Below are 13,706 nucleotides of genomic sequence, written 5' to 3'. Positions count from 1 at the left end.
CAGGCACATATTCGATTTTGAATCGTTCCTTCATCATGTCAATTAGATTTCTAACTTTGTATAACTTATCACTTTTGTCAGGCGTCGAATTATCAGCAAAATGAACGAATCTCAGCAATAGTTGAAATCTATTTCTGCTTATTACTTTTTTGGCCTTTTGAATGATACAATTTTTGTATAAAATGCTGGTGGATCAATAATCAGCTATTTTACTATACTTTACAAATCCCATAAAAAGAAGGACAGCAAAAAACTTCTACATTTCATCTTCATTGGTATTCACCAATTCAACTTCTGGTATATCTGCATGGCAGTTACACTTTCTTGATTTTGTGTTTCAATGTCATCAATTTTGTATGATTTTGAGCCTAAAAACTGTATATGAAGTAGTATCTCTTGCTATTCTTCTGTTTCCTGTTGCACAGCTTCCTCTTGAACTAACGTTTCAGGATCCACTTCACCCAGATTCCGATGACTCATCATCCACCTCAAATTCCGAGCAGGATGATGAGAATAAGCTTCCTTCAGAATCATCATCACTCTCAAGTGCGGCTGCAAGTTCATGTTCTTTCAATTTTCTTATAGACCACTGGGCCCAGGTTTAGAATCCATGATGAAATCTGTAATATTATAAATAAATTCTAATTATTACTTCAGCACTTGGTCGTTATAAATAACAGAAAGTGAAGGAAATGTTGAGGAACTAACCTCAAAATTGGTTTTGACTTGAGGATCCATTGTGATCCTCGCGGCATATTAGTGAAATTTTTCTGAGGAACACAGTTATCCTCATGGCAGCCAACATTTATGAAAGATAAGAAAGCTTAACTCTCTCTCGCGTTACCATGATAAAAAACTTAATGATTGTGGCCAAGTGGGGTATGTCAGAAACTTCCAAGTATTATTTTGAAATGTGTCTATTATGACACTTTTTTTGTTGAAACATGTTCAGAAAGCATTATTTTATGATTACATCAATTAATAGATTTTTGCATTTTTCAATATTTTATTCCTAAGAAACGACACATGGGATTCCTTTCATTTTTTCCCCTTGGTAGCGGAAAGGTTAAGAAACCTTATCTAAGCAAACATTTTTTTCGACTTGGTCCAGGTACTGACCTTCTGATTTTACTTCTTGCTGTTCAGATTGAAGTATGCGAACTTCTTGGACTCATTGACCGACTTTTAAATGAAATCGATTTTTAAATTGAAGTCTTCGACAAACTCTTTCAATTACACGGTCCTGTCCTGGAGAACTTTTTGTGTTACACATAAAAAGCGAAAAAGTAAATGCAGCGGTGCAATGACAAGGTTCATGTTTGGTCGGTTGTAATCTGGTGTTATTTTGTGCCATGCACTTGTATACTGATAGGGAATGTTCTCTCAGTTGCCTTATATGATATGAGTAGTAAGCACTCAATTCAAATAATATTCATTTTGTGGTCATATAAATAACTTATTGGACATATTGGAGAAGTTGGTCTATTTTTCTTTTAAACTGCTTTGGAAATCATGAGGATCCGCAACTTCCAATTTACCCCACTCAAAAACTTTGTCCATTTAAACTAACGCCATGTGTGCAGCTGATTTTAAATTGTATGTCTTAGATTCTGTTTATTAGTCATATTCGACTTGGTATTCCGCCAAATTCTTGATGCTGGAATCGTATTTACTTTAGAGAAAGTCCTGTATTGATCTGACAGCACCCTCAGCGTTCATCTCTCCTTCAGAATGAGTTTACTTCTTCTTCAGATAGAAAGATATAGAATTTGTTGGGTTGCTATCTTGCTTCTTTCCTTTGTAGAAGAAAGGTGTAACTCTTTTCAATAGAAGTTTTATACTTATGTTCCGCAAACGTACCACGAGTATGAAAAGAAGAAAATTAATGTGTCCCTTTCCTAGATGGCCCTACCATTAAGTGCTCAACTCCCACTTCACCTTCTTTGTGGGGTGTTTAAAGACCTTACATCTGACATATTAGGTTTGCACATATTTATAGAAAAACTGCATTAAAATTTGCGAAGTTATCTTCTGAACTTTGCCAATGTCATTCAGAATTCAAGTCTGTATATCTTTTGTGTTTAGTCATACTGCCAATACACATGGTTATCGGCATTGTTAATAAAATGCGCAACACCATGGATGCATTGGAAAAATTTTCAAATAAACAGTTTTTAGTTATGAAATTTAGAACTTCAGTTGGTGAACTTTTAGGATGACTAATGAATATAGTATTCTTGGTGGTCACGATCTGTTAAAAACAGTTGGAAATCCTAGTACTATTTCAATTACTCTTTGCTATTGGTTTTATTATTAATGTCATACAAAAAACGAAACATATCATTGTAGTATTGGAGCTGCTCAAATCTTTCTTCTAATGAATTTATAGCTATATCTAGAATGGAAAAAAGGAAATTTATCTTAAATGCCTGTTTTGCTTGGGTTGGTTTTATCTTTCTTGGGCGAATTTTTGTGGACTGCTCAAAATTTGCTTCTATTTCTAAAGTATCTGCTAAATCTTTAGCATTGACTAAAATTATTTCTTCAAATCCTTTATCTGATCGTAATTCCTCAAAACATGTTGCCAATGTCATTCAGAATTCAGGTCCATATACATTTTGTGTTTAGTAATGTTACCAATACACATGGTTAATGTATAGTATTGTATTTATTTATATTTTGATGCTCACAAATAATTAACTTTTAGGGGTGACTAATGAACATAATATTCTTGGTGATCACGATCTGTTAAAGACAGTTGGAAATCCTAGTACTATTTCCTTGCTTCTATTTCTAAAGTATCTGCTAAGTCTCTAAAATTATTTATTCAAATCCTGTATCTGATCGTAATTCCTCAAAACATGTTTTCACTTTTGAAATCAATTCTGTTACTTTTTGTATATGGATTGCCTTTTCCTGTAGGGTTTTACTATCTAGGTTAATGCTGTACAATATCTGATACCAAATAACAATAGAGCAAATAAATTTGTAGCTCTTAATTTTTTTTAGCCAAATTTCCAAACAAGCATTGGTTTATATTCTTTATTTGCCATCTTAAAACCTCTTTGTGGGTGATCAAACATTTACAATGACTATTTCCTCTAAGATGGAAATTGAATTTTTGTTTGAGTTTTCAAATTTTTATTAAAAAGCTGCATTTTAAGCAGTCTGTAAAATATAGCCAAGACACAGTATGACCAGAAAGAAGGATATTGACGACGGTTCCTTTGATGTTGGAGGAACTGTATTTTTAACCTCGATTTAAATTCCGCCATCTGGAAAAGAAGACCCAAAAGCAAAGAATCACCAGAAAAGTCACTGGGGATATCCCGCCAAAACTGATTTTTCTGCATCTATGTGATCACATCATAATTTAGAGGGGACACCTTGTTGTTATTAGTGGTATATTTGGTTAAAACCACCAATAACACGTGACGTCACCTCACAGACGCAGAAAAATCAGTTTTGGCGGGACACCCTAGTGACCTTTTTGATTATTTTGTGGCCAAGATATTATTCGAAAATCTTATTCAAAAATTTGGATACTGATTTGGGCTTTATTATTTCAAAATTGATTAAGAATTTTAGTTTAGAATCAAAACTAATGCATTAAAAGGTTAATTTTCTAATTTTTCTTTGTCTTATCATCGCTTCTTGCATGTTTCATGTTACCCCAAAAAACCAAAAAAAAAGAAAATATCAAAATAAAAAAATTAAGTATAACTAATTTAGATTTAGTTTAAATTACATAAATTATTTTTTATTGTTTAATGGTGCATGTAAATGTCTCAGTAGAAAATCCTCCTCCTTTAAAGTTAGTTTCAATTCAAAGCAACGGAAAGACGAGAAAGAATGTTGGTGTTTCACCTATTTTTATTATTATTTCATTTTGTTTTACTTTCTCCAATGTGTTTTATGCAGTTTTTATTTTGTATGTTTATTCTCCAATAGACATAGAGAATTTAGAGAAACCTAGATGCCTTGTTGATGTGAATGTTGCTCCTTCAAATCAACTCAAAATAAATAAATAAATAAACCCAACTCCAAAGGAAGACAAAAAAATGTTCAGCTCTATTTATACCTTTTTCATGTTCATAAAAAGTTTCATTCATCTCATTTCATTCACTTCATCTTGCTTTGTGGTTCACAAAAAAACTCATTTTTACACACACAAAACTATACAAAAACCTGGAGGAAAAAGCGTTTATTCGTGGTTTTTTTCTTAAAACCCTGTAAGAAACACCAAAATTCTTTTCAGCAACTCCTACTTTGCGCTACGCAGAGTTTATTTACTTGTGAGACAACGCCGACGAGCGTTAATAGTTCTTCCGATCAACAAATAGCCTCCTCTAATGCGCAGGCATCGCAAGATGAAAAATACAAGGAGCACAAAGAATATAAAGAGCACAAGGATCATAAAGGACCACCCAGTTATACACTCGTTCAAGGTTGGCAATTATTAGCGCTTGCTGTTAGCCTTTTCGTTCCTAAATCATCAAGATTACTTTGGTTCTTAAAATTGCATTTGCAAAGAAATGCCGATAATAAAACTGAGTGTGGAAAATATGCTTCGTATTGTGAAAGAGCTTTAGAAAGAACTATTCTTAAAGGTAAAACTTAAAATAAATATTAATGTTTACAATTTTAATTAATTAATATTTTTTTGTTTTGAAAAGGTGGTCGAGAATTAAAACCATCAAGAATGGAAGTTTTAAGTATTTTACTAAAAAATCCTCAACACCATTCATTACCTCATTCAATGCCTGTACATTTATTAAATGGAACTTATCACATAACGAGTTTTGATGGTTCCACAACAATTAAAGAGTTTCAAGATACTTTAGCCCATGAAATAAGTTGTCGCACCACGAATGGTTTTGCGATATTCAGTGACGATCCCATTGAAAAAGATTTAGAACACACTTTAGATCCAAACGCAAAGCTTTGCGATTTAATTTCAAAATGGGAAATCGCTCTTCGCGAAAAAGGACTTGGAAAGTTTGAAAATTCCAAAGTGATTCGACTAACATACAAAAATCGTTTGTGGTGGAAAAATAGCGCTAAATTAGAAACCGACAAAGAACGACTTTTACTTTGTTATCAAGTCAATCGACAAATAGTAGCCGGACGATTTCCACTTAATCGAGATTTAGCGCTTGAATTAGCTTCGTTAATGGCCCAACTTGACATGGGGGATTGTTCATTAAATAAAGGTTCAAGCCTTAATAACACGATGAATTCTCACCTCAAACAAAGTGTTAGCACAACACATCAAAGTCCTAAAAGCGCCACAATTAATGGTCAACAACCCGGTACTTTAAGCCCGCAGGGAACAGTACAAACTTCGAATACATTAAACGCTCTAAATAATGTTCATAACATTTTAACGGCGCATTCTAATCAAGCGTTAAATGCGATCGATAAATTTTATCCGTATCGGTATAGAGACCAATTAACCCAAGAAGGTTTAGCAGAACTTCAAGCGAAATTATTGGAGAAATGGAGAGGGTTAAAAGGAAGAACTCAATTAGATTGTGTTAGAATTTATTTAACTTGTACAAGGAAATGGCCATTTTTTGGTGCTACATTATTTCAAGTAAGTATATTTATACTAAATAAATTTATTTTAAAACAAGGACGGTAGAATTTAAGAGGACTGTTATATTCCGGGAACAACTAGAACTAACATTAGACCTAGAACTACAAACATTCCAATTTAGGCGTGCATCTCTTAAGATTGCTTAAGACAACAATTCTTCAAACGCCCTTTTCTAAATTTTTTTTTTAATCAAACACCCGATATATCATATGTCATCTTAAAATAGAAGCTTTAATCTTCAATTTGAGATATAAATCATTTTCTATTTCTTAAAAATATGGACGCAGGGTTTTCTTGAAATTCTTACTTCTTTGACAATTTCAAACTTAACGTAATTTCAACATTTCTTCAAACGCCCATTTCTAAAAAAATTTTTAATCAAACACCCAACATATCATATCTCATCTTAAAATAGAAGTTTTAATGTTCAATTTGAGATATAAATAATTTTCTATCTTTTAAAAATATGGACGAAGTGATTTTTTGAAATTCTTACTTTGTTTACAGTTACAAACTTAACGTAATTTCAATATTTCTTCTAACGTCCTTTTCTAAATATTTTTCTAATCAAACACCCTACATATCATATGTCATCATAAAATAGAAGCTTTAATCTTCAATTTGAGATATAAATCATTTTCTATTTCTTAAAAATATGGACACAGCGATTTTTTGAAATTCTTACTTCTTTGATAATTTCAAACTTAACCTAATTTCAACATTTCTTCAAATGCCCTTTCCTTAAAAATTTTTTAATTAAACACCCTACATATCATATATCATCTAAAAATAGAAGCTTTAATCTTCAATTTGAGACATAAATCATTTTCTATCTCTTAAAAGTATGGACGCAGTGATTTTTTGAAATTCTTACTTTTTTTGACAATTTCAAACTTAACGTAATTTCAACATTTTTTAAAACGCCTTTTTCTAAATTTTTTTTTAATGAAGCACCCTATATATCATATCTCATCTTAAAATAGAAGCTTTAATCTTTAATTTTAGATATAAATCGTTTTCTATCTCTTAAAAGTATGGGCGCAGTGATTTTTTGATTTTCTTGACAATTTCAAACTTAACTTAATTTTAACATTTCTACAAACGTCCTTTTCTAAAAAAAATTTAATCAAATATTCTATATGTCATCTCAAAACAGAAGCTTTAATCTTCAATTTGAGACAGAAATCATTTGCTATCTCTTAAAAATATGGACGAAGTGATTTTTTGAAATTCTTACATTTTTGACAATTTCATTCCTTCAAACGCCCTTTTCTTAAAATATTTTTAATTAAACACCCTACATATCATATATCATCTAAAAATAGGAGCTTAAATCTTCAATTTGAGATATAAATCGTTTTCTATCTCTACTATCTATTCTTTTACAATTTTAAAGTTAACGTAATTTCAACATTTCTTCAAATGCCCTTTTCTTAAAATTTTTTTAATTAAACACCCTACATATCATATATAATCTAAAAATACAAGCTTTAATCTTCAATTTGAGATATAAATCGTTTTCTATCGCTTAAAAATTTGGACGAAATTATTTTTTGAAATTCTTACTTCTTTGACAATTTTAAACTTAACGTAATTTCAACATTTTTTAAAACGCCTTTTTCTAAATTTTTTTTTAATGAAGCACCCTACATATCATATATCATCTTAAAATAGAAGCTTTAATCTTCAATTTGAGACATAAATCATTTTCTATCTCTTAAAAGTATGGACGCAGTGATTTTTTGAAATTCTTACTTTTTTGACAATTTCAAACTTAACGTAATTTCAACATTTTTTAAAACGCCTTTTTCTAAATTTTTTTTTAAGGAAGCACCCTATATATCATATCTCATCTTAAAATAGAAACTTTAATCTTTAATTTGAGATATAAATCGTTTTCTATCTCTTAAAAATATGGGCGCATTGATTTTTTGATTTTCTTGACAATTTCAAACTTAACTTAATTTTAACATTTCTACAAACGTCCTTTTCTAAAAAAAAATTTAATCAAATATTCTATATGTCATCTCAAAATAGAAGCTTTAATCTTCAATTTGAGACAGAAATCATTTGCTATCTCTTAAAAATACGGACGAAGTGATTTTTTGAAATTCTTACTTCTTTGACAATTTCATTCCTTCAAACGCCCTTTTCTAAAAATGTTTTTAATCAAACACCCTACATATCATATATTATCTAAAAATAGAAGCTTTAATCTTCAATTTGAGATATAAATCGTTTTCTATCTCTTAAAAATATGGACGAAATGATTTTTTGAAATTCTTACTTCTTTAACAATTTTAAACTTAACGTAATTTCAACACTTCTTCAAATGCCCTTTTCTTAAAAATTTTTTAATCAAACACCCAACATATCATATCTCATCTTAAAATAGAAGCTTTAATCTTCAATTTGAGATATACATCGTTTTCTGTCTCTTAAAAATATAAACGCAGTGATTTTTTGAAATTTTTACTTTTTTGACAATTTCAAACTTAACGTAACTCCAATATTTTTTAGAACACCCTTTTCTAAAAAAAATTTTAATCAAACACTCTACATATCATATCTCATCTTAAAATAGAAGCTTTAATCTTCAATTTGAGATATACATCGTTCGCTATCTCTTAAAAATATGGACGAAATGATTTTTTGAAATTCTTAATTCTTTGACAGTTTCAACCTTAACGTAATTTCAACATTTCTTCAAACGACCTATTCTGAAAAATTTTTTAATCAAACACCCTGCATATCATATCTCATCTTGAAATAGAAGCTTTAATCTTTAATTTGAGATATATATCCTTTTCTATCTCTTTGAAATATGGACGAAATAATTTTTTTTAATTCTTCTTTGACAATTTCAAACTTAACGTAATTTCAAAATTTCTTCAAACGCCCTTTTCTAAAAAAAATTTTAATCAAACACCCTACATATCATACATCATCTTAAAATAGAAGCTTTAATCTTCAATTTGAGATATAAATCATTTTCTATCTCTTAAAAGTATGGACGCAGTGAATTCTTCAGACTAAAATTTCAAACCCGAATATTTGTAGGTCTAGTATTAGTTCTAGTTTTAGTTCAATAAAAATCGGCAATAGCAGACTGAGAGTGAGACGTGATATGATGTATTGGACCGATACTGACCTCATATTTTAGATTACAAAAGAATAAGGAATGTAGTCCTTTTAAATTCAACCACCCGATTTTAAGCACAAAATTTAATTTTGTTAAAAATGATTTTAGGCTAAATTACGTCAACATGATTCACCAATGATTTGGTTAGCAATAAACGAAGATTCCATAACAATTCTAGATTTAGCAACGATGCAACAATGCGTAAGATATCCCTACACTAACGTTTTAACATTCGGTGGTTGCCAAGAAGATTTTATGTTGGTTGTGACCCAAAACGAACAACAGCATTCTCAAAAATTAATTTTTGCTTTAAGTAAACCGAAAATTCTCGAATTAACCCTACTAATTGCGGATTACATGAATTTATTGATTACGAATCCCGGAACTCCGCTGTTGGGTACTTTAAGTCGGGGAACGATGGTTTCCGTGAATCAATCCGTCGTTAATCAATCCATTATCAGTCAAACAATGGCTAATCAAAGTCAACCGGATATTTTAAAATCGACGCCGGATCATGGAGGAGTTCAAAGATCGGATTCGAAACGTCGCACTCATGTTGATTCGGGACTAGCGTGATATTGCCTAAAAAATTTTATTGGAGGTCGTGAAAGAATCGTGGTTTATTAAAAAAAAAATATTTAAGGAGGTAAGAAAGAAAAAGAAAAATTAAAAATTATACATAAAATTAGACGTCCCCCATAAACAAAAAAAGAAAGAAAAATAATTAATAATGTATATAGATATGAAGAGAAACAGATCATTTTTGTGTATATAAAAATACATGTCATACAGTATGTTTCATTAGTATTGACGCATGCGTAATGTCTTTCTGCATAACAATTACTCATTTGTGTTAATGAATAGATTAAAAAGAAAAAAGTAAAAAGGTTTTAAAAAGGACGTAATAAATATTTCATAAAATTTTTCATTGTTACTTTAACTAAATGAATTAATCTGCATAGTTTACAGAGTTAATATAAAATTTTTGCTAATTAGTTAGAGTTTCACTGAAAAATTACACAGATTTACAAATACAATAAATATTTGGATATGAGGAAACAATATATTATTATTATAGTAGATTTCCAATAATCCGGTGTTATGTTAGGGATTTTACCACGACTATAAAACGATAAAACATAGAGCAGTTACATTACCAAGATGCCTAATATACAGTGTGCGGCAAAATTATGGAACATTATTTTGCAAAAACGGCGAAACAAGTCTGTATTTGTTTTTCAAAATACATATTTTGAGCCCATATTCACGAAGTGAATCCCTCTGTTCTGAGTCAACAAAAGAATACTCTTTTAAATTCGGTAATAAAAAGAAATTGATGACTACGCCATAACCAAAAAATAAATGACTATCGGGAAGTGAATATCGGTCCAAAATGTGTGTTTTGAAAAACCAAAATAGACTTATTTCGCCGTTTTTGCAAAATAATGTTTATAAGCGTTGTATTGAATTTATTCCATAATTTTGCCGCACCAAGAATTTTCAAACTCGAACAATGGTCAAAATCTAAAGTACTTTACATTTTAGAATGTCGCATAGTACATTAATTAACAACAAAAGTTAAAAAAGGTTCTTTTGCTTCGTTGATTCGTTGCGTTTTTATAAAAGTTATTGTTCAAAATATATAAATCAATAAGCTCTGAGTAATTGCAACTACAGCTTATTTCAGCAAATGCTATAAACTTCTTAAGCCTCTTTCCAGCTGATTCGCTCTATCTCTTCTACAACATCATCCGAATCTTGCTTTTCAACATTCATTGGTTGAACATCAAGAACACTTTGTAAAATAGTTTTATCCCTTAGTTCTTTCTCATTTGATTCTTATTAATCTTTACCCATTCTGCAATTTCCTCTTTAGACATATTTTCTAACGGATTGTCTTTAGATTTAGGTGCACCCCTGATTACACCTAACACTTTATTTATTGTGCCTAAGGTTACTTCTTCACTAATTTTAGGTGTTCCACCAGTTTCAACGAATGCATTTCAACCATAGCTTCCTCCAACAGCGTTGTGCATGCATCCTTGCCATTATATTTCTATTGAAAATCAGTTACATCACATTCAGAGTTTAAGTGCTGAAGAAAGGAGCTTCTATAAAAACATTTAAATTTTGAACAACTTCTTGATCCATAGCTTGAATCAATGAGGTAACATTTAGAGGCTAAAATGTTGCAAATATGTTGCCAGAAATCAACTCTGTTATTGGTGATGAGCTTTGAAGTTATCCAAAAAAGGAGGACTTTGTTATCTTCTGGCAGTTTAAGTTTTGTAAGGTTATCCTTGACCTGTGATACAAAGTGGTGTAAAAACCAGCCTTTAAGTAATGTGGCATCCTAAGTCATTAAAACATTTTGTTGAGTGTCGTAATGAACAGGCAAAGTTTTAATATGTTTGAAAGCGTTTTTTAGATTTGCCAATTATAAAAGGTGGTAGTCAATGGTTTCCACCTTCAGCTAAAGTTGATGTCTATAAACAACGCCAAAGTAAGCCTCTTTTATTGGCATTATACACTTAATCAGCTGTCAGTTTGTTGTCTTTGTTAATTTTGTCAAATATTTCCTTGTAGTAGTTTGCAGACTCTTCATTTGCTGATTTTGTCTCTCCCATGACATCAAGTCTTCGAATTCCATGTCTAAACAACGTTTTCAGGTCCATATTTGTAAACAAAATGCATGACATTTTTAATGTCATAAATCCCCAATATTAAATTCATTCATCAAAACATTTCTATTTTCACCCTTTTGATGATTTCCAACTTCTGAGTTATTAATGCTGAATGTGGCGTGTTTTCTTTTCTGTCCAAAGTTTTTAACAATTGGCATTTTAGAAAACATGATCTTAAAGAAGATGCCATATTATCAGGCGTTCCAGATAATTGGATGCTGGATTAATAGAAGTTTACCATATAAGAAGACTATTTTGTATTCTCATATCCAAACTCCTATATAATCTTGTGTTATTAATGAAATTTAAGTCCTAATTACTTAAACATTAAGAATTTAAGAACTGTGCTGAAATGTGATTTAAATTTTTTTCTTTAGTCTCTATTTGTATTATGTTCATATGACAATACTCTCAAGGAATTTTTGTATATACACATACACAGAAGTAATAAATGTATTTTTTATTTTTAAATAAGTTCTTATGTGTAAATACAACGGAATTTGATGTCGAAACGATGATGACGAGACGTATTTTATAATAATTGATGAAAAACTAGTCTAACTTGTATTTTTAATTTTTTTCAATAAGTTACCATGATGATATTAATTTTTGCTGTAAAAATAAGTACCGTAGCAGCACTGAAAGTGATGATTATATGATTATAAAGTAAAAAAAAAAGCGTCGAATGAAAAGAAGATGATAAAAGTGTGCGTTTTCTTGGTTTTTTTTCGGATTTTATTGTTGAATTAACCCAAATGAGATTTGTTTCTAATCGAATACATTTGATATATATTAATAGTAGAAATATTTATTACTGTATTTACAAAAATCTATTAAAGCATTTTTTATCAAATTCAGACGTGAGAGTATTTCTTAACCCCAAAATTCCATTTTTTAAATTAATTTACAAATAATTTATAGTTTTGGTTTGAAACTTCGCTAAAAAAATTTTTGTACCGGGTGGCTCAAATAAAAGATTGTAACATTTTTGTCGAAATTTGCAAAAATTAATGTTTACTAATAGTGCATTTAATATTAATACCAAAATCAACATAACCAACATTTTTTGTGCTATCAAAATCAATGTGTTTTCTGATTGATTCTGTTGATCTTGTTCAGCCATGTATTTTAGAGCTTGTAAACCTTCACTATTTATACCAATTTCGTATGGTGGATGGATGTGGAAGTGCCTTAAAAAATACATTTCTAACATAATCATATGACTTTGGGGATAAAAAATTTAATGTTAAAGCAAAACTTCTGATTTCTGGGCCAAATTTTAACGTTATTTGATACCCTATAGTCTTGATTCCTAATCCAATTAAATGCATTCCTAATCCTATTAAAAGTTCTATGGAATTACAAGACCATAAATCCCGGAAATGTGGAACTTCTATGTTGCATTTGATGATAAAATGACTCTTGTGTCTTATAAACCTAAACAAAATCTATAAATCAAGAAACAAACACACCGCATATAATCCACATCTATAGTGCGACAAAAGAAGCTGTTGATTCTTTTGACCAAATGGTTTAGAGTATGTGCATCAATAGAAAGACCAGGAGATGGCCTCTTTGTTTTTTCTACAATATGCTCAACATTGCAGCAGTGAATTCCTACGTCATATATAACCATAATGCAATAAAAAGAGGACAGGCACCATTATCAAGGCAAGAATTTGTTCTTGAACTTCAAGAACAACTCACCAGAGTATGGCAACAAGAAAGGTTACAAAATTGCCCCTCCTTGTCAAGAAAATTGAAAGACTCTCTATGTCAAGTTTTACAAGATCAGCCTATTACAGAGAATCAGGAATACCCTCAAGGGAAAGGGCAAAGAAGTTACTGCAGTTTATGTCCTACAGTGAAGAGGAGAATGACGACCACAATTTGTGTCGTCACGCGTTGTGTGGTGAACATCACATAAAAAGATGTATATACAGTAAACAACAACAGAAATGATTTATCTTCATTTGTTTATGTTTATTATTTATTTGTTTATTCTTAGATGTCTAATAAAAAAGTCTATTTGTGCTATGCACATTTACCTTTTATTTGAGGTTCACTCTAAAGAAGTTTGCGAAATGCTCAAGCTTAATTCGTTTTCTTTTCAAACTATGATACAAGTTAGAAAAAATCAAATTAATAAAAACATTAACCACCCTCAGTTTCTTTCTATTTTCTTCCACAACAGCTAATTTATGAAAACATAATCATATAAGCATGAAAAACGATAAACATACCGTTAGTATTCTAGGGTTAAGAGCGATCGATTTAAGAT

The 13,706-nt window shown here is 30.4% G+C and overlaps 1 protein-coding gene across 12 annotated transcripts in view; it reads left to right on the top strand.

Annotated features, from left to right (window-relative positions):
• Nucleotides 1–12,282, top strand: part of LOC111424081 (uncharacterized protein CG43867) — a 193,589-nt gene extending 181,307 nt beyond the window's left edge. For 10 of the 12 annotated variants that reach the window (XM_023057496.2, XM_023057497.2, XM_023057498.2 and 7 more), the window contains 3 exons: nucleotides 4,259–4,610; nucleotides 4,677–5,596; nucleotides 8,850–12,282. In XM_023057496.2, the coding sequence (XP_022913264.1) occupies nucleotides 4,259–4,610; nucleotides 4,677–5,596; nucleotides 8,850–9,317 (1,740 nt within the window). In that variant the 3' untranslated portion in view covers nucleotides 9,318–12,282. The remainder of the gene's footprint in view (nucleotides 1–4,258; nucleotides 4,611–4,676; nucleotides 5,597–8,849) is intronic. The other 2 variants (XM_023057501.2, XM_023057500.2) reach the window with 1 other exon arrangement.
• Nucleotides 12,283–13,706: the final 1,424 nt, after the last annotated feature.

This window comes from Onthophagus taurus, chromosome 11, assembly GCF_036711975.1.
Source record: "Onthophagus taurus isolate NC chromosome 11, IU_Otau_3.0, whole genome shotgun sequence".
Classification (NCBI taxonomy): domain Eukaryota; kingdom Metazoa; phylum Arthropoda; class Insecta; order Coleoptera; family Scarabaeidae; genus Onthophagus; species Onthophagus taurus.
This window is presented reverse-complemented; position numbering and strand designations above follow the sequence as displayed.